At 44.5% G+C, this 21,298-nt stretch overlaps 1 protein-coding gene across 2 annotated transcripts in view; it reads left to right on the top strand.

Moving 5' to 3' along the window:
• The window catches only part of uxs1 (UDP-glucuronate decarboxylase 1), a 36,358-nt gene that overhangs the window by 3,131 nt on the left and 11,929 nt on the right, over positions 1–21,298 (top strand). Inside the window, exons 2-9 of one of the 2 annotated variants that reach the window (XM_083682299.1) lie at positions 1,024–1,051; positions 3,429–3,477; positions 6,378–6,421; positions 10,189–10,249; positions 11,347–11,527; positions 15,223–15,327; positions 16,880–16,939; positions 18,149–18,270. In XM_083682299.1, the coding sequence (XP_083538425.1) occupies positions 1,024–1,051; positions 3,429–3,477; positions 6,378–6,421; positions 10,189–10,249; positions 11,347–11,527; positions 15,223–15,327; positions 16,880–16,939; positions 18,149–18,270 (650 nt within the window). Of the gene's footprint in view, positions 1–1,023; positions 1,052–1,123; positions 1,255–3,428; positions 3,478–6,377; positions 6,422–10,188; positions 10,250–11,346; positions 11,528–15,222; positions 15,328–16,879; positions 16,940–18,148; positions 18,271–21,298 lie in introns of those variants that run through there. The other variant, XM_083682300.1, reaches the window with a different exon arrangement.

The raw sequence follows: 21,298 nt of genomic DNA, 5'->3' as shown, positions 1-21,298 counted from the left end.
GAGAGAGAGAGAGAGAGAGAGAGAGAGAGAGAGAGAGAGAGAGAGAGAGAGAGAGAGAGAGAGAGAGAGAGAGAGAGAGAGAGAGAGAGAGAGAGAGAGAGAGAGAGAGAGAGAGAAATGAAGGCGGAGAGGGAACAGGGCTGTACTGTAATGTGGGTTATGAGGAGAGGCAGGGTGATGAATCTGTGTCCTAGTTGTGTGTGATTCCCCAAGCGCCCTGGGCTCCTTGCAGGTACTCATGAAGTGGAAGACCTTGGCACCTGTCCCAGACACCCACACATCAACTGCCATTTAGCACCCAGAACAAAGCCAAGCAGGGGCAGGCTACATTACACACAATATCTCTCCCCCATGTAGCCTATTACAGAATGTAATGTGGTGTGGGTGTGTGTGTGTCTGCATTTGTCTTCTTGTTCAGCGGTGATGGCAGAGTGTGATTTTCTTTTTTTAATAGATAAATAGACAGGTACTTTATTGATCCCCGAGGGGAAATTAAGGACAGCGTGGTGTCAGGCTCTTGACATCCATGACAGCAGAGAAATCATTTTCATCAGCCGCCTGAACAAAAACACCAGTCAGTCGTGTCTTTGACAGAAAAAACGGTCTCTTTGCTGTCCTCCCCCTCATCCCTCCTTCCCAACCTCTTCCCCCCCATCTCACTCTCCCCCCCCCCCCCCCTCTCCCTCCCCTCTTGCAGGCTGTGATGGTCTATCTCTTCCTATCCATTTGTCTGTTTATGGCCATGAAGAGGCTGACAGCCTGTCTCTAAAAGCACATTTTCAGTGAAGAAAAAGAGACTGAGAAAAGGAGGGAAGGCTGGTGGGAGAGATGAGCAGAGATCCAGTATTGGGTTGTTTGTCACTCCCACTCCTCCTGTACTCACACCCTTCAGTTCTCTGACGAGCCGCCTTTGCTCCCGTCGATGATCCAGTCCTGTAAAAAAGGGAAATGTATGTTGTGTACTTGTCATTTTTCATTTTTGTTCATTTTCTTTTTTCTCTCTCCCTTTTTTTTTTCTTCTAGCTGTCTGGGGAACGTATACAAATATGAGGTACAGTATGCTGCTTACTTATTCTATTCCAAAATGCATGACATCGGCAGTAATGCCTTTTTTGCTGAACCTGCTTGCTTTTTTGGACGGTTGTCCCGGTGTGAGGCCCCGGTCACACTGCTCCGCTGTCTCCATTTATTACACATGGAGCCAACGGTTTCTCTACGGGAGTCATCCGTTGATGGACAGCGGAGGTGACGAGGGTCAGTACACACGTGTCGAATTGTCGTTATTTTACAGACAGACATGTTCTGAGAAGTTGAGCTTTTGAGAGTCCGTTTAGCCAATTACAGGAAGAAAAAAAAAAGAAAAAAAAAAAGGAGGAAGCATTGCTGACTCGCTTGGCCGTTTCAAACCTGTCTAGTGTGGCCGGGGCTTTAAAGGATAATCCTCTCTGTTATTCTGTTCCTTTCAGCACATTGTATTCCATCCTGTTCTGATTCACTCAGTTTGGTTCCACCAGTGTTGAGGAGGGAGGGGGGGGGGGGGGCTACTCTGAAAATGTATTAAACCAAATTACCAATTACTTTACAAGGGACAAAGTTGAACAACACTAAAGCTACCCTTGAAAGAAATGAGAGAAGTTTGTGACATTAAATCTACTTTGAAAAAGTAATCAAAACGACTTTGTCCAACACAAAACAATTACGGATGACTCGTCCGGACAGCAGAAACTGAACAACCGAAACGCTCTGAAATCACTGAGAAAGATAAAAACAGGTGATGTGGAGCAAAGTGGGGAGACGGGAATACATAGTAAAAATAAATAACAAGTTCAGGGGCCTGAATAATAGTTAAATTCCTATTTCTTTTTTGTTTTTTTTGGGGGGGGAATGTAGTGAGTAGTTACAGTAGCTCACGACACTGCTACAGTACATGGCAAAACACAATTAATTCAACTACCGCCAAGCTACAGCAACATGTAGTTAAACTAATAGTTGAGCTAAAATACATGTAGTGGAACTACGCCCCAACACTGGATTCCAGTCCTTTCTGTTCTTCTCTGCATCATTCCACCTGCCCAGGCCATTGTCACATTGTGCTTAATGAACACAAACCCTGGTCCCGAACTTCAAAAAGCAGGCCAAGCCTCAATGTGAGCTGTGATGGAGCACTCTCACATTCCCTTTTTTGAATTCACCAAAGCAGAGGCTTTTAACTCTGGTCTTGCTGGGCTGCAGTGCCTCTAGCCAATTAATTACTTGCTTTGCTCTTGTGAAGAACCAAATTAGCTAGGCTACATTTGATGAATAATACCTCAAAGCCAAAGAGAGGCTTCAAACACAATAGTAGTTTTGTTCTCTCTCTCTCTCTCTTTCCTCCGGAGAGATTCCTGGTTTGTCTACAATGTAGACTCTACATGATTGCGATGTGTGTCTTTTTTTCAATTTGATTCCAAGCCATTCAATTCCTCTCTATATCATTCCACCCAGCCTTGGTGTCATTGTCACATGGTGCTGAGTGACCACAAACCCTGGTCAGTGTTTTAAAACCAAGCCCCCCCCCCCCCCAAGACTTAATGTGAGCTGTGATAGAGAGAGAGCTCCTGTCCTCCCTCCTCCCTTCACCCTCTCTTTTTTATTTACCCTCACCTTTTGTTCTGTTGGAATGAATTCACCACAGCAGAGGCTGTTCATTCTGGGCGCCAGTGTCCTGTTTCCGTCTTTAGATGAGTTGACTCTCTAGCCAATCAACTGCTGTATGTTGCCTTGCTGGTTAATTAGGCCTAGCTAGGCTATTGATTCATAATTGACCAAAAATAGGCTGCAAGAGGCTTTCTCCCTCTCTTTCTCTCTTGCCTCAGGAGAGATTCCTGGTGTGTGTGTTTATATCTGCATGTGTGCTGTATGTGTGATTGTCTGTCTGCTAGTTTCAGGCATGTGTGAGTGTGTGCGTAGGTTGGTGGCATGATAAGAAAGCTGAAGGGGGTATGATGACGGTCTGGGAGTTTTGATTTGATTCCCAGGGGCCTTTCGGGGATGGAAGAGGTATTGAGCCCCCCCATCCCAATTTGTCTCAGTAGCGGGGGGGGATGGAACATGGGCTTACCACTTGCCAATGATGACATGCCTTGGAACGAGAAGAGAGAGACTAACGTCAGTACCTGACAGTGTGCTTCATGTGGTGGGCTGTTGACTCTGGGCTGAAGTGATTACCGCTTCCCGTCATGCCACGCTGTGTTGATCCTCAGTTAAGCAAGAGCAAACATCTCCAACCAGAGCTAGGAGGGGAACGAGTTATTAACGTTACCATCTGGGAACTTACTTTAATATTTCTCTCCCTCTCTCTCTCTCTCTCTCTCTCTCTCTCTCTCTCTCTCTCTCTCCTCTCTCTCTCTCTCTCTCCCTCCCTCTCTCTCCACTTCTTCTTGCTATAGATCCATTCAGGAACATGGAGAGATGAAGATTGAACAGAGGATTGACGAGGTGAGTTGACAGCAGGTTCTTTCTTCCCCTTGGTGTCTTCCCAATTGTTTTTCTTCTTTTTATTTTTTTTCATCCATATCATCCTGCACAAAATCCTCCACTATGCACACACACACACACACATACATACACACACACACACACACACAGACACACACACACACACACAAAACTGAGTCAGCCGAGCCTCAGAACACCAGGTGTGTTTTTACCTTCTCTCCTGAGTACACTTCTCTAAATTAACTACAGCAGGACAACCAGGGGAGAATCAAACCTTACCAACGAGAACAGAAACATCTGTCTGCTTATTCTCTGCATCGCTCCCCCTCTCTGTGCACTCTCTCACTCTCTATCTCTATCTATCTATCTATCTCTCTCACTCTCTATCTCTATCTATCTATCTCTATCTCTCTCTCTCTATCTCTATCTATCTATCTCTCTCTCTCTCTCTCTATCTCCAATTCTTGTTTTGAAAACTATGAAATTAAAGAAAAACCTGTGGAGCTTTACCAGGAACAAAGCTGCCTTTTTTTATACTGAACGAAAATGATCATGATGTAGAAAATTCCAAATCCTTTTTAATCTTAAGTTTACGTTTGTTTTTATTTATTTATTTTTTAGACTTTTTCCTCTGAGCATAAGAAGACTATGGTGACAGCTGAAATGTCTTACTATTTCGTGGCCAGTGCCATTTCTTGCCTTTGTCCTAAGCAATGAACAAACATTGAAGTGGAGGGTGAGACAGACACACACACACACACACACACACACAGCGCTGTGTTTGAAAGCTTAACGTAATTAAGGCTTCAGTTCAATTAAAGGCAGCCTCATTTTAATTAAAACCCCCCATCAGGGGGCCTGGCACCCATGGCACTGCTTTTCTTCTTGTCATCTTTTGTTTGGGTGTCTTTCTCTTTCTCATTGTCATTCTTACCCTGAACCGCTCAAATAACCGCTGTGAATGGACGCTGATAAAGACAGAACCACTGTCAGAATGAAATATTGAGGGATTAATGATCTGAAGACCTTGTTTTTATGATTTACTATTTTTATTAGGGTCTCCCGACCAGGAAAAACACCAGGAAAAAATCCTGTATCTAGCATTGTGTACCCTTACCCCATTGTGTATGGTCGGAATTAACATTCCACATAACTGAATTAGGGAATAGCTATCGCTGTGCTTGGCAACTAAAAGACCTAATTTGTATGACAAGCAGAAGACACACACACACACACACACACACAAACACACACACATTGAGAGAGAGCAAGAAAGAGAGTGAGGCGTGGTGCCACATTAAAAAGTCAGCACAGATGTAACACAGATTATTATCACCTTATTACCACATCAAGATGGTGTCATCATTGGCAGCAGCTCATTACAGTAAGGCTGTTTGCTATTAGCCTGACCTTCCAGTTCAAAGTGACGCCTCGCCTCTGAAGCCTTGTGTGTGCGTTGGCGCCTGCTTTAATACAGGGTGACATTTCTCTCCCAAACAGACAGTCTGATTCGTGTAGTTTTATTCTTATTAGATTCTAGATTCTTAACTAGAGATGGGTGAAGTTGTAGCATCAATTGAGCGATCAGGTTTGTGTGTGTGTGTACGTGTGTACAATGCATGTACACACATGCATTGGATGATACAATAAACTGAACTTTCAATGTGATTATTATTATTTAATTTTTTTGTGGCTGCATGGTAAAAAATGTATGAAGAATCTTCATCGAATCACACACCAGGGTTCTCCCGAGGGTTTTTGAACAAGGTGGCCCTGGATCCGTTATCAAAACCCGACTACCGTGTTTCTTCATGTCAAAATGCTAAATTCACTGAGCAGCATCATATTAACAACAATATTATAGTCTATGAAAATAAAACACTGAAGAATAGATGACCGATCAAACATAAGACATACATTTATTCCCATCGATTACTTCTAACAGTTATGGACATGATCGAACAAACTCAACACAAATGGTCACATGACCAACTAACACTTCGTTATATCTGACTCCAAAAGATATTTCATGATTCATAATGATAATGCTTTGCTCATCCCTGTGTGACAGACAATCAATCATATCGGATCCTAGACTCCATTAAGAATACCCAATATGCCATGACCACGCTTGTAAGTTACAAGAAATCGTGAGGAGTTTACACATGGTCAAATACCTGATGTGATGACTCGAGTCTACGTGTTTCTAACTATGCATGTGAACATTAGACATTAATGGTAAACTCTGTGATAACCTGGTCACCATTATTTCATGCTGTTTTACCAGAAAATGAGAATAGAGTATCAACAAAATAACCAATTTAACAGTTTCAAGCAACATATGACTAAGTTTTAATCATACGTTAACGTGCGTCAAGGACAACACAGGAAAATGGTGCCTGTGACGGGCCTAACCCAAAATTCAAAGAATATCTTGCTGTCCCTCTACTTAAATATCATTCCCAACAAAGGACAAAGGACATCGCAAAGGAATGGCGAGGGTGAGGGTGCGACTTCAGCTGTTTAAATCAATGTGTGTATCTGTGTGTCTATCTGAATGCAAAATCAAATCAAGGCTGGCACCACAAAAATCCATCTACAATATCATTGGGGAGAACCCTTCACACTCCACATCAAATGATTGCTTCTCCATCTGAACCTGCCACACATCCCATAAATGACTAAGAGAGTTGCCAAGGCTACATGTATCTATCTGTGTATCAGGCTGTGGTCTCAGATGCAAGATGACTTCCTATATCACATCTTCAGAAGGTGACGACCCCGTTTCATCTCTGCAAGATCAGTCTAACCACTTGTCTTTTTGTTTCCGTCCATCCTTCCCCTCCCTCCCTCCCTCCCCCTCTCTCCCTCCCTCCCTCCCCCTCTCTCACTCCTCATAGGCGGTTGCCCCTCTCAGAGAGAAGATTCGTGATCTGGAACTCAGGTATTCTTGCAGCATCTCTCCCTATCTCACACACGCACTGTTAATCTCACAGCTGTGGCATGTTTATTCATGACATATTTGTAACAGTGCTGGACTAATGCTCCATACCTTCTCAGAAGGCCCGTTTACATAGAGGCATGTCCCGTATTTGACAGTTATCTCTGTGTGAATAGGCCTTAAGACAGCTGAACAATTAAAAAGGCAGCAGGCCTCATAGGAAAAAGAGCGAGGTTGTGTTAAGTACACACTCTACTTTTTTCTTGTCCTTCTTTGTTTGTTTTCGCAAAGTGATGATGTCAGACAACATTGTGTCACATAGGGAGTAACGGAAGTATCACTTCTGGGCAAATAAATCGGATTTGATGGTTCAGACACAAGTTGCGTGGCCAGGAATCAGATTTGACCTATGAATGTGGTTTGAAATACCCGATTCCATGTGGTTTTTGCCAATTCAGATTGCAGGAAAAAAAATAATGTTGAATCGGATATGGGGGAAAAAGTAGGATTGGAGCCACTTCCCACTGCCAGTGTGACAAGTGCGCTAGGGCGAAATCAAATTCATTGTGTGTGTGTGTGTGTCTGTCTGTGTGTGTGTGTGTGTGTGTGTCTGTGTCTGTCTCCCCATGCTTGTGTTTGCTCCTGTGCCCTGGAGTGATGACTTTGTGTTTACAGTGTTATTTTATTCATACCTTTCTCAAGAGTACAACCTGACTCCTCCTTAAACACATTGTAACAGGGCCTGGGGAGAGGCCACTGCCACAGGCCAGAGATAGTTGAGGTTTCAGGTATTGAGGCTTGTGAAACAGCTTGACATCAAAGCAAAGAGCTTTGATACAGTTAGCTTCAGACTGACTAAATGCAAATGTCCGTAACTTAAACTTAAAGCTCACACAGAGCAAACTGCATCCAGCCCTGTTCCTCCCTGAGTGAGGGAGAAATTGTGTGATTGGGCAATTAGGCCACTTGACCAACCAGTTTCCTTGCCTGGCTCAGCAGGTAGTGCTGATAACGGGGTAGGCATGAAGGGGCTACTCCACAGCATAACAGCACGTACTTAGACACGCACACACCAAATCAATCACGCTGGCCTGCTCACTCACCAGCACAGTCATGCACTCACACACACAGAGCTCATCAATAGCAGGTTGAGGGTCAGCACTCCTCTACTTCTCCCCTACCTTGTTTGCTCCTTTTCCTCCCACGAATTCAATCTCTCTCTGGCTCTTTCAATATTTCTCAACACACTCACTACCATTTGCACAAAAGCTCGTCGCCACAATGCCATCACGACATCGTCACAGCGGCGGCTCGGCTCCGAACTTCAAATTGGATTTTAGCCATGTGTTTAGAATGTGTTACCTGTGTGAGAAGGAATAAGCACAGAGAAATAAGGAATCAGACTTGTCTGATGAATGTGGTGTGATTGTTATCGCAGCTTCCAATAATGAGTTCCAAGTAGTCACCCACTCAGCCTCTAATCAGGGCGCAAAGGGCTCCAGTTTGGTCTAATAATCAGTCGAGAGGCTAATTAGGATGGAAGTCACAATGTGAAGGTTTGACAAGGAAATTTGGGTTAGGCTGTATTTTGTGAATGGCAAAGCATATCTTATTAATAATCTGACTCCCAAGTAATTTAATTAACACTATATGCAAATAATTATTGAGTTTGTGCTGATTTAGTGCAAGGGTCAAATGGTCAAATAGAATGAATCAAATTAGGCTTATACAATCATTACAAGGCAAATACTTCATAGAAGAATGTTACATTCTACCCTCAATGGTGAGAGAGAGAGAGAGAGAGGACACAGGTCACTCTTACAATACTACTCACAGCTGAGACCAGAACCACACATCAAAACAAAGAGAGAGACTCCGACCCTAAACATTCTGTTTTGTACCCTGACTTCCAACCAGAGTATTTAAATTAGGAGCTGTTTGCAAGGGAACCAATCAGAATTCATCCTATCAATTCTGTACTGTTGACACCACAATTTGGACACCTTCCAGAGCACAGAGATCACAGCCAACTGTCCCATCGGGGGAAAGGATCTCAAGGAAGGGGGGCAGAATTGCACCCCCTTCAGTCAGCCAGTCAACTATCCCACAGCTGCTCTGTCATCAACTTCATTACACACCAAACTGTCACCAAAGAGGGTGAGGGCACAGAAGACAAATGACTCAATACTCAACACCATAGTCTAATTGGCCTCCACTCTCCTCATCTGCACTTCTTTTACAATGCATTTAACATATTCACTTGATGTGAGTGTCTGCTGTTGTGTGACAGTGTGATTTCACACTGGTTATTTTGGTTATGTGGCCTGTCTGCTCAGTCTGCCCAGCAGGGTTCAGAGTGGGGAGATGTCTGACGACATGGTTGTGAGTCTGCTAACTAGGTGCTGGAGGGCATGGGGGGTAGACGGCGGAAACAAGAAACAGTGTCCCAATCAAGTCCAGTATGAAACCTGTCCATCAGCTCTAACAGATTATTCTTGTCTAGGGATAGACATTTGATTGTAGCCATAATCACAGCAATCAACTGGGCCCAATATGAAAAAATGTATCTGATCAGATTTTGGCATTCAGATTGGATTATATCTTTTCAATTGGGTATTTTAAAACAGAAAAATTAGATTCTGATCATTCAGATAGGGATTCGTATTTGGTAATCCAATCTGATTTTTAATAAAGATTAAATCTTGTTTTTGCATATTTCAAATCTCAAAGGTAGTGATGAGGATAGTTTTGATCCCGAAAATAAAGGATAATCTTGATCCCGCTGGAAGGATGGATTTAGGGTGGATTTTAGAAGGTAAAAGACTCTAGAACCAATAAATTCTAATGTCGGGATGTTGAGAAAAAATATATTCATCTTAAATGTGTGATTCTTTGTGGTCTTTTTGTTCCTACACAGACATTTCTATTTTTCGATCTTTCTACTCTTTACTTCTAGATATTACTGTACTGGATATCTGCGCACAACTTAATACTGGAACATGCCTCCTTTTAATTCTCCCTCAGTGGACATTGAGGAGGCTTCAACAGAAGAGCCGTCCCTCTCGCTCACATGCCGGAAGACATGGTCACTTCAAAATGTCAAATGTGGTGCACCTCACTGCTGGAACAATCTGCAGAGAACCTTTCAACTAGTTGCTCTGGTGCCGCTAGGGCAGTTTAAACTTTTGATTGAGATACTCTTTGTTGAAAAATGTGTTTGAATTATTTGATGTTGTAATTTTGTATGTGTATTATATATTATTGTTGGACCTTGTAAAAGAGACCGTGGTCTCAATGGGACACCCTGCTAATAAAGAGAGATTAGCTAATAAAGATAATAAAGGTTAAATAAATACAGATTAGTCATAGTATTTAATGTAGTGTTGAGTTATCCAGTGAGATGTTGAATTTTGTCAATGTGTAATATTATCAGTTATGCAGATAAGTGAGAACATTTTTACTTGCAAGCTGTCTTTTTTTAGTCTTCGCTACCTTCCTTCATGTTGTTCACTCTGTAGTTCATGTCTTAAACACCATGTTGAAACATTACCTCACCAAGTAGATGGCAAGATGGAGGTCTATACAAAGCACAACAAATCCAGATAATGCGATCCTGGTCTTGTGGTATCTGGATCAGAATGATCCTATCCGATAATGTTTTGAAATGCAGGCTCAAAATTAGCCTAATCTGTCTGATCTGATCTGATCCTGGATAGCAAAAAAGCTGTAACTTTGTTCTTGTTATGGACATTTGTATTTTGTCTTTCCAGTTTCTCTCAGAAATACCCCCCTGTGAAGTTCCTGTCTGAGAAGGATCGAAAGAGGATTTTGGTAAGTGTTTCTAATCTAGCGCCCCAAACATGCATGGAGACACACACACACACACACACACACACACACACACACACACACACACACCCTCTGCCTGGAATATTAAGACACACAGTGTGTTTCTGAATACATCACTTCCACTCTTTCTCATATTTCTGAGAGAGACCACAACTCCAGACTTAACCCCCAATTTAAATCTCCTCCGCAACACCCTCTCCAACTCCTCCTGAATTTCTCTCTCTTATCTTCTCTTGCTGCTCTCCAACTGCCCTAACTCAACCAGCACTTTGCACCCTTTGTCATCCAATGACATTTTAATTCAATTTCTTCTTCCACTCTTTCTATTCTCTCCTCATTGTGCCTTCTGCTCTACGCTCCTCTTTTCCTCCCCGGAGTTGCATTGAGAAGAAAAGCAGCTCCATCTAGCTATATTGGTATATGAATGCGGAGAATCAGTGGTGCTAAACTAACTCTATGATTACAAAGATCTCTTGAGGCGAGGGAATGCTTGTATGTGTTAGTTGCAAGTGTTTTTTGTTGTTTTTCTTTTTTTTTTACCTGCAAGTGTTGGATGAATAGGCCCAGAAGAGAATTGTGTGTGTGTGTGTGTGTGTGTGTGGAGTAGAGGAAGCAGATGAGGGTGGATTTGCTGGCCTTGCATAAGCTATATGCCATTTAGCTGACGCTTTTATCCAAAGCGACTTATATTGCAGTGAGTGCATGCATTTCAGTATATATGGTCCCAGCGGGAATCAAACCCACAACCTAAGCGTTGTTAGCGCCACGCTCTACCCACAGAGGACCAGCTATCATTCCCTTGTCACTGGAGCTGAACTAGGGCACGACTTTACTGATTGTTTGAATACCAACCCAAACACTTGACACGATGTGTATGTCAATGTGTATGTCCAACCATCATACTCCCCCAGGCTTTAGTAAGAGGCTGCAATATCTGATTGAAATGTATTTCTCAGCCCCTTCTCTCCCTGTTTACCACCCCATGTGTTTCTTTCTCCCCCCCTCCCCCCTCTCTCTTTCTCTATCTGCCCCCCCTCTTCCTGTCCCTTGATGTTGTTATGTGTGCCCCCCTATTCTAGATCACAGGGGGGGCAGGCTTCGTGGGCTCCCACCTGACTGATAAGCTGATGATGGATGGCCATGAGGTGACAGTGGTGGATAACTTCTTCACGGGACGGAAGAGGAACGTAGAACACTGGCTCGGACACGAGAACTTTGAGCTCATCAACCACGATGTGGTGGAGCCGCTCTACATTGAGGGTGAGTTGAGGCTTGTGGGCGCCATACACACGTGCGTGCACACACACACACACACACACACACACACACACACACGTAGGTGAACACATGCCTGAACACTGATGCACACGCACAGTTACATGCTCACACACACACACACACAGACACAGACACAGTTAATTACACACAGGCACACTTGCAGGCAATCGCACATGTGAAGGACATAAAACACGTGCTCGCTGGGACCATGTATACTGAAAAGTCACGTTGGATAAAAGCGTCAGCTAAATGGCATATTATTATTATATTATATATTCATATAAAAGGGGCTTACATAGGCAGGGTTATTCTGACATGAATACATCTTCAAAGTGGCTTTATTGTCAATTCTTCACATGTCAAGACATACAAAGGAATCGAGAGGACGTTCCTCACTCTCCCACGGTGAGACAGATAAAGTGCCCAGGCACAACAGATGACACATACTAAAAGTAATACATTCAATAAAAAATAATTTTTTATCTTTACCATGATGCATACAGATGTATACTTTTCTTTTGTGCATTTGTAATCAATGGTCCTTCATCCTCTTCTGAATCGAGAGTGAAAATTACCATCCTAGGTCTTTCACATTTGCTCCTAATTCCGTCTGAATGACGGCCCCTTTTGAAAAGCAAATCCCCTCACCTTGGAAATGTTACATGTATAATACATGTAGAAGCACAGCGGTGAATGAGCAGTGAATGTATTAGCCCCATGTGTCCGGATAGCCTTCGTTGAGAAGCGGTGTGATGACATTGTTTCCATCCTCAGGACAAAGGTTATGCATCGGTTCTGGGATAATCACTGAGCCTCACTTTGAAATACAGATATAGGCGAGGTGGCCCATCTCTGAAATGTACATATTAGATAACTGATCTTCTCTAGGCTATATCCACCATCGTCATCATCATCATCATCAGGGGTTATGTTTTGAACTCATTAAAGCCAGTGATGGAGACTATAAGGGTGTCCATTTGGGGTCTCCTATGGAGATTGTCTATTTTGATTGATAGCAGAGCAGGTTTTCTGACTGCCGCTACATGGTAAGGCAACTCTGTAAGACGTCTGGGCGAGCCGCTGTTCTCAGACGTAAGGAGAGTGGAGGCAGGGGCTCCTGGGAACTTGTGCTAGCCTCAGGGATGCTAGCCGCAGCACTTGTTGAGTTCAAAGGATGTCAATTTCCAGTGCTCCAGCTTCCAATGTTGTATTGAGGGTAGAGGTTCCAGTGTGGGTGTATACGTGTGTATTATTGTAAAGTCAAGGGAATGCATAATAGATTATAATATGCCACAATAATTACATCATATCAAATTTTTAGACTCTTGTCTAGGATTATCTGGCTTTTGTTTTTCTCTTCATGTTGAATCCCTCAACAACACTCCAGGGACACAGAAGTGGGGCTTATTCCTGCACTAAAGCTGGAATTTGAGGTGCATTGATGGAGCGCACTAGTCCGTATGGAAGGTGTATGTCATGCTGTGTGAGCGTGCGTGCGTGGGCGTGCGCATTACTGCTTAGACATGAAGGCACATGAAGGCACAGAGGTTTTACTGCTTAGACATGAAGGGACAGGGGTAGCCCTTTGAAAGGTTACCAAAGCTTACACTCTGCCTTACTTCAAACAAAGACCACTTATTCTGGAATCATGGATAAAAATGTGTGTTCATTTCACCTCCAAAGGCCAAGGACAAGTTACTAAAATGTCATGGAGTAGTTGGGTGGGGCGGGGGGGGGGGGGGGGTGTGATGGGATGCTTTACCCTCTCTCTGGACGTAGGCGACCTTGGAAGCACCTCAAGTGATTCTTTGTGTGGCAAAAGTGAATGTCGCCCCCTCACTACCAGAATAAAGAGGATAGAATGGGGGGGTTCAGGGGGATAGAGAGGATGAGAGTGGATGGACAGAGAGAGAGGGGGGGACATGAGGGGATGGAGAGAAAGGGGACAGAGAAAGAGGGGAGGGGGTGAGAAGGGATGAAAAGTGGGTCAGGGGGATAGAGAGGATGAGAGTGGACAGACCGAGAGAGAGAGAGAGAGAGAGAGAGACATGAGGGGATGGAGAGAAAGGGGACATAGAGGGGGGGGGGGGGACATTCCTACCGCCCACTGCCCTGATTAGGCTTCAGGTGGCAGACAATCACGGTGGTCTCTTGGACCCCTGCTCAGTTTGATCAGAACACCCAGGCTGCCCTGTTGGTCCTGGCACCTTCAGAGAGAGTTGTTGCTACGGACACCAAATAACTGGTGTTACTGCAGCCTACAGTCATGGGTTTTGGTGCCAAAAAAGTCATGTCAGGCCAACGGACCTCACATTGTGGTTTTATTTAATGACACTCAGATGCAGCCACGCCCATATAACAGATGAACCCAATGGGCAATTCAATATTATACAGTAGCCACTTGTGTTAACATATGAAGGCAGTGTATTGGATGTCGTCAATCTTCTTGACACTAAGCCACTCAGGCATGGACCCTCTGTCCCTACCTGTCTTTTAAAGCAGTGTGGAGATTAATGACGCCCCCTGCTAGCATGACCCAGCCAGAATGTATATAGGTCTGCTCCCTCTCCTCCTACCCTGTGCAGCCTTCCTCTCATCAAGACAAGCCCAGCACACTCCAAGACTCCCCCAGGCTCTATCCCACACATGAACAACTGTAAGAATTAATTTCGGGAATGTAGAGGACGTTTCTAGATTCTGTATTCAGGGGGCCAAGGTTCTGTCCAATTAGTGGTAGCTTGTGGAGCTCAGAGCTGTGTGTGGCTGATTTTCTCCTGTTAATACAACAGGCGCTGCATATATGCTTAGCTTTCATCACCACCCTATAGCCTGCTCTCAAAAACAGTACATCCAATTACGATTTAACTGGAATCAAGTATTCCTTCATTTCTCTCTGTCCTTCATGTCCTTGTTATCTCCGCTCCGTATTGTCTCCTAGCACACTTCAAAGTTGTCTCAGAGCAACGTTATAGAGGACTGCTGTGCAGCAGCTATGCGTAGCCTAATACTGTCCTGCTGCTGGCATTGGAAAAGTGGCTTTCTAAAGCCCTGCTCCAAACTGTATCAACAGAATGAGAAGGATGCAAAGACCCCATTTGAGTGAAAGTATGAAATGGGTCCGTCAACACAGCCAGTGTACCTTTCCCTGTGCCAGTCAATCTCTCTCTCTCTCTCCTTTTCCCTTTCTCTTTCCATCCTTCCCTGTTTGTACTTTGCATGTGTACTTTGCGTGCGTGTGTGAGAGAGAGAAAGAGAGAGAGAGTGTGTGTGTGTGTGTGTACTTTGCGTGTGTACTTTGTGTGTGTGTGTGTGAGAGAGAGAGAGAGTTAAGATCCTCAGCCATCACTCCAGCTTGCCAATGCATACCCAAGGATAAAGGGTGAATGTTTCTGAGAACAGTGTGTTGCGGTTTGTGCAAACCATGGCTATAAAGCTTTTGTCGCTGAAACAGACAGGAAAACCCTGGATTATGGACTGGAACTCGTCAGATGATAAATTCAGTTTCAGACAGTATGTGGATATTGTTTTAAACTTTAATTTCAGTTGAAATAACTCAACAGCCACTGTTGGTATGAGCAACTTCACACTTCTACTACTGTCTTCATCCTGTTTTCATGTTCTCTCTCTCTCTCTCTCTCTCCCCTCCTCTCTCTCTCTCTCTCCCCTCATTCTCTCAGTGGACCAGATCTACCACCTGGCCTCTCCCGCCTCTCCTCCCAACTACATGTACAACCCCATCAAAACCCTGAAGACCAACACCATCGGCACCCTTAACATGCTAGGTGAGTCTCCTCTACACCCAAATACACCAAGCATTCATCTCAGTTCTCCAAAGGGACCTCTCCTCCTCCTCCTCCTCCTCGTCCTGTGCCTCACCTGCACTGATATGAAAACACAGGATTGGTCAAAGCAAGTGAGGTGCGGTACTTCAAGCAGGGGTTCCCACACATTAAAGGAGTGATTCAGCCTATTTGCTTACAATCCAACAGTACTTTGTTTCATCGTTGAAATTGCATGAAAAATCGCCTCAGAGAAAGTTTAGTAGCAGCTATATACTAGACAGACCTGTACGTGATTTTATTATCATTGCAAACAACATAGTTCTGCAATAATCGGTTGCCACATATACTTCCTGGATTCCATTAGGATACCAGCAACTTTCTGTTCACAGCTAGTAATCGCTCTGCGGTCAAGTGCCCTTCAAGCTTGTCTGGTGAAACCGAAACCAAACCAGAGAGGCTGTGTGTGAGTCTACAAAGAGGACATAGTTCCTGTTCCTGAGCTAATCGATTATAGAGACTGATTTGTTTTATTTTCAATAGTATGCCCATAAAAAAAATCATGGCAAGCATAACTCGCAACTAAACTATGTTTGAAGTTTCTCTCAGGAGATTTTGGTATGTAATTTCAACAATGCTAAACTAAGTCGGAATCTTGTCTATTAGAGAGGGTCAGTGAGTCCGTCTGTCCGTCCCTCCCCTTCCCTCCCTCCAAATGACACTGGCCTTTTATTGACAAAATAACCAACCAATCCATCTGGTAAAGTATCTTGGGCTCCAACATATATTTTGCTCTTTCAAGATGTCAGTGTGACATTCTCACCACAACAGACAAAACATGGGTACAGCCGACAGCTTGTCTGTGTGTTTGTGTGTGTGTAGACTCTTATCGGCAATGAAGTGTTATTTCTTTGTAAGAAAGCATAGTAATTGCACACAATATTGCGCTGAGTGAGTGGCTGTTCTTGTGTTCACACAGTTTCATTCCTTCATGTTCCTTAAAAGTGTCGTCCCTGGCCAATTACAGAGCAGAAGTGGCAATTACTACTAGTTGAGACATGTATGTCACAGGGGTTTGAAGTGTGTGTGTGTGTGCGTGTGCGTGCTTGTCTGTGCATGTGTCTTTAATAGATCATCATCACTTAGAACATCTCATCTGTACACCCACACACCAATTTATCCTGAATTCAAAGTTTGGTGTGGGTAATTGCGCTGCGATCTGCTAACAGCAGCCTACACACTAGTTTTCTCCTTTCGCCTGAGATTTGAAGTGTTCCTGAGTTCAAAGGTGAATGTGCCCCCCCTCCCTCCCCCCATTTCTGAACCTTTTTTTTCATGCTGTGTGGATCCATATTAGGGCTAGCTGTTCTTCTCCCTCCTACCCCAGACCCACTGTTTCATTTGATAACTCTCAGCTTCTCCTTGTATGATAATTCTCTTCTGATCTCTCTCTACACTGTCTCCCCACAGGTTCCATTCTGAGTTTGATTGATTGTGTCTGTCTCTCCCCCCAGGATTTGACTCAGTCTTATTGCTCTTGTTTGTGTTTCTTCAGGGTTGGCCAAGCGTGTAGGTGCCCGTCTGCTACTTGCATCCACATCTGAGGTGTATGGAGGTAAGAGAGGAGACACACACACACACACACACACACACACACACACACACACACACACACACACACACACACACACACACACACACGTCAAGGTAATGACTGTTGTTGTTGAGTTTGGGTTCAGTCAGAGTTCACTGGGTGCTCACTCTACTGGTATTGATGCATTGTCTGAGCTCTGGTGATGGATATTACTCTCAACTAGGACCACTCACACACACACACACACACACACACACACACACACACACACACACACATACACTCGATAGATTAGAATAGAGCTAGATAATAGAGTAGATTGTTGTCACCCACACTGCAATATCTCTCTCTTTGTTTCCCCCAGCAGTTGATATGAACATACAGATACCCTACAGAGCTCTGACCCCTCCCCCCGCCTCCCTCCGCCTGCCTCCGCCTCCCCCCGCCTCCCTCCGCCTGCCTCATTATTGGATCACATTGCAGCTCGTGGCTAGGCTAGGCTAGGCTAGGCTAGGTTAAGCTAGGTTAAGCCAGACTAAGCCAGGCGTTTCAGCAGGTGTTTTCACTTGTTCAAAATTGACCCTCAAGCCCAAGTCTGTAACTTCTAAATACGGAAATACTTCCTACTGTATGCAGATATAGCTTGTGTTTTTTTGTTTGTTTTGTAACTTTTGCGACTCAGTTTTCAGGAAAGAAGTTGATATTGTGTTTGTTTTTGTGCTGTTTTCCTTGTAACTGTCCAATTACTGGAGTTACTGTATATTATTTTACGAGGCTGTGTTTGTATTTGTGCTTTCTTGCTAGTTTCCTTTGTTAGTTAGCTTCAGTATGCGTTCTGGTGTCCTTTTGTGTTTGTGTGCCTCCATGGGGTGAAGGAGCGTAACGTCTCTCTCTGCTAGTATGCTGCTCTAGACTCATTTACTCTTTTGCCTGGCTTCATCCTCTGCTCTGGGGAGCCTAGACGTGTGTGTGTGTGTGTGTGTGTGTGCGCTGAGATGAAGACCCCAGCGTGATGTGCTGTGGTGAGAGACGGCAGCTGCATACACACAGTGAGAAGCTGTTGATCAGCCCAGGGGTCAGGGCTGATGTCACAACCAATCATCACACATGTCCACCTAATGACCCCCCCTGTCCTACCACATCTCTCTCCTAACACTGTTTACTTGAACTGTTTTTCTACCCACTGTGTGTGTGTGTGTGTGTGTGTGTGTGTGTGTGTGTGCGTCGCAGATCCAGAGGTGCACCCCCAGAACGAGGAGTACTGGGGACACGTGAACCCCATCGGCCCCCGGGCCTGTTACGACGAGGGCAAACGTGTCGCTGAAACCATGTGCTATGCCTACATGAAACAGGTACAAGAAACAAACAGCACACACACACACACACACACCCAGTAACACATTTAGAGGATGGTTTGTAGTGTATTGCAGTAGGTGGTGTTTTATCTATGGTGTATTGTAGTAGATGGTCCATGGGTGGCACTCCCTTGTTGAGGTGTTTACTGCAGGCCTGGTCTAAAGAGAACATGAAGGCAGTAAACAGTTGTTTGATATGGTACTGTTGTTTGATATGGTACAGTTGTTTGATATGGTACAGTTGTTTGATATGGTACTGTTGTTTGATATGGTACTGTGTACACGTGGGGTTGGGTAGTTCAGGTGGAGCTGCGACAGTCGTGTGGCTCAATGCTGTTGGTGGTGACGAATCAAATCCAATTTGATTTGTCACTTATCGCCTACAGTTGTAATAGACAAAGTGAAATGTTGTGGGGATCTTGTGGAGAGGAGAGTGGAGCCGTCCAAATACGCCAAGCCTGATTTTATAGCCATTTTATGTTCAATAAATGGTTCAACTGAGACGTGAGACGTGTTCCTGATTGAGGTACTTTTCTCTAAACGGTTCCCTATGGTCCGTGCATGGAGAGTGTTCTCTTATGAACAAAGAGACCACAATTAGATTAGTCTCTTATCTTTAGTTAGCCATGTTAGCATGCACAGTATGATCATTATTAGCCTTCTGAATACTGCTATAATGGGGAATCGTTGTGTTGACATATTGAACGGTGGTTTTGTTGAGACAAAGGTAAGTTCTTACATGACTTCATCCTAACTTTATTCACTTAGTGAGACGGATGTGCCTCAACTGGGTATGTTTGGAGAGATCAATACAGACTCAGCAGCACAGAACTCTCTCTCTCTCTCTCTCTCTCTCTCTCTCTCTCTCTCCCTCTCTTTCTCTTTCTCTCTCTCTCTCTCTTTCTCTCTCGTTCTCACTTTTGTCCTCTTACCCCCATTTATTCTTGTTCCTCTTCTTTCTACTTCTCCCTCTCCTCCTCTCTCTCTTGAGAGAGAGAGAGAGAGAGAACTGGAGTTAAAAAGGATGGTAAAGGAGGAGAGGAGAGTAAAATGGGAAGAGCCAAAGTTCCATAAGTTCCTTAAGTTCCACACATCCAAGTTCACTTCTAAGTATACACCTCAGTATATTGTCCCTCTGGTTTGAGTGAAGTTCTGTCTGTCTAAATTCTCTCCCCTTTGATGTCTCCCCCCCCCCCCCCCCCCCACCACCACAGACACATTATTGCCTCAGATTTCTTGTGCTATTGATTGATGGATAGACACTTCCTCTTTCTCCTCCTGGCCATATGACCACATTTAGATTAATATTTCCTTCCCTCTCTTCCCCCAATTACTGACACCAACCTTTGACGATCTGATTCGATTGTTATTTCTTGCCTTTCATGTAGGCAGGTGATATTTCTTTATCTCTTCCCTCCTTCCCCTCCTCCTCAGCCCCCCATGAGTCATTCGTCCAGGCCCCGGGAAATTTCTGAGAAAGAGCCCCCCTCCCATGACCAGCTGTTAGTGAAACAGGCAGGAGGATTTGAATATGACAAATTACATCTGTCAGCCACCCACCTTAATTGAAATTCAATGACATTTATAACAAGATGGGTATAGGGTGGTGGGGGGTGTCTTTATATGTTAACTCTTCCCCGTCGGCTGTATTCTGGCCAGGACAGACATACTGTAGCTTTGGCCACATGTTGCTGTTGATCCTGCAGTAGATATAATAGTCAATTATTATGAATATTTAATGTACTGTAATTGGAACGAGCTTTGGTCGAGCAGAGCGATGTCATTCTCTCCCACCACTACCAATACTACCACCAGCACCAGCACCACCAGCACCCCCCCCCCCCACCACCAACACCACCAACACCACCACCCCCACCCCCAGCACTACCAATACCACCACCACCCCCACCCCCAGCACTACCAATACCACCAACACCACCACCCCCACCACTACCAATACCACCATCTCCACCACCACCCCCACCACTACCAATACCACCAGCACCAGAACCACCACCATCTCCACCAACACCACCATCTCCACCACCACCCCCACCAACACCACCACCAAGACCCTGCTGTGTCTGTCTATAGACCACACACACACACACACACACACACACACACACACACACAGAGAGACACAGAACCGCAGGTCTGCCTTAAGCGGAATTAAATTATAGGGTGTCAAACATGCGCCCACCCAGACCCCCCTCTGGCCTGTCTGCCTGTCTCACATCCACCCAGCTGGGGCTCTCTCCTCCTCTCCTCTCCTCTCCTCTCCTCTCCTCTCCACTCATTTCCACACATTCCCCAAGGCATGCCTCCTCCATAGATAACATTGCTGGGGATAATGGCGGTGGGTGAGAATACTAACTTTTCGCTCCGCACGACCAAATCTTGTTCCAATTACATTAACTTGTACACTAATTCTCTATTCAACATTAACTTATTCATTTAATTTACTGCAGGATCAACACACAAAAGCCAGGCCGCCAATAGAGGCAATCAAGCAGACAAACGCATGGATTAACTAATAACAACCCACACAAATCCAATCAAATGCAGCTAATTCCCAATCCCCATCTTCACCTCTGGCTGAGGAAGGTGATTAGTCCCCATGCTGCTATTCTCCCGTCAGTGTTCTTTCAGGGCTCAGTTATTGCTCCCCCAATGTTCCCGCAATTTAGAGGTGAAACATGAGGTTTTGCGCATTGCTCCCCTCATTGTGGCCACATTGAAAATGTGAAAACGTCATTACATATATGCTTACTGTACGTTCTCTAATAGAGGCAGATATGTACGTATCCATGTACAGTACACAAACAACGCGTACAAATGGTACGTGAAGGCCAGTGCTCAACCTGACTTCAGAAAGCTCTTTGTTTGGACCGACACAACACATTCCCATTGGCCCTTCAGCACGTGAGTGTGCTGTAAAGACTGTGTTTACTTTTGTTGTTACCAAGATGACGTGGTTCTCCCAAGGCCAGAGTAGAATTACCATCAGCTTTGAGAGGCCTCC

The sequence above is a fragment of the Argentina silus genome, assembly GCF_951799395.1.
Source record: "Argentina silus genome assembly, chromosome: 12".
Lineage (NCBI taxonomy): Eukaryota > Metazoa > Chordata > Actinopteri > Argentiniformes > Argentinidae > Argentina > Argentina silus.
This window is presented reverse-complemented; position numbering and strand designations above follow the sequence as displayed.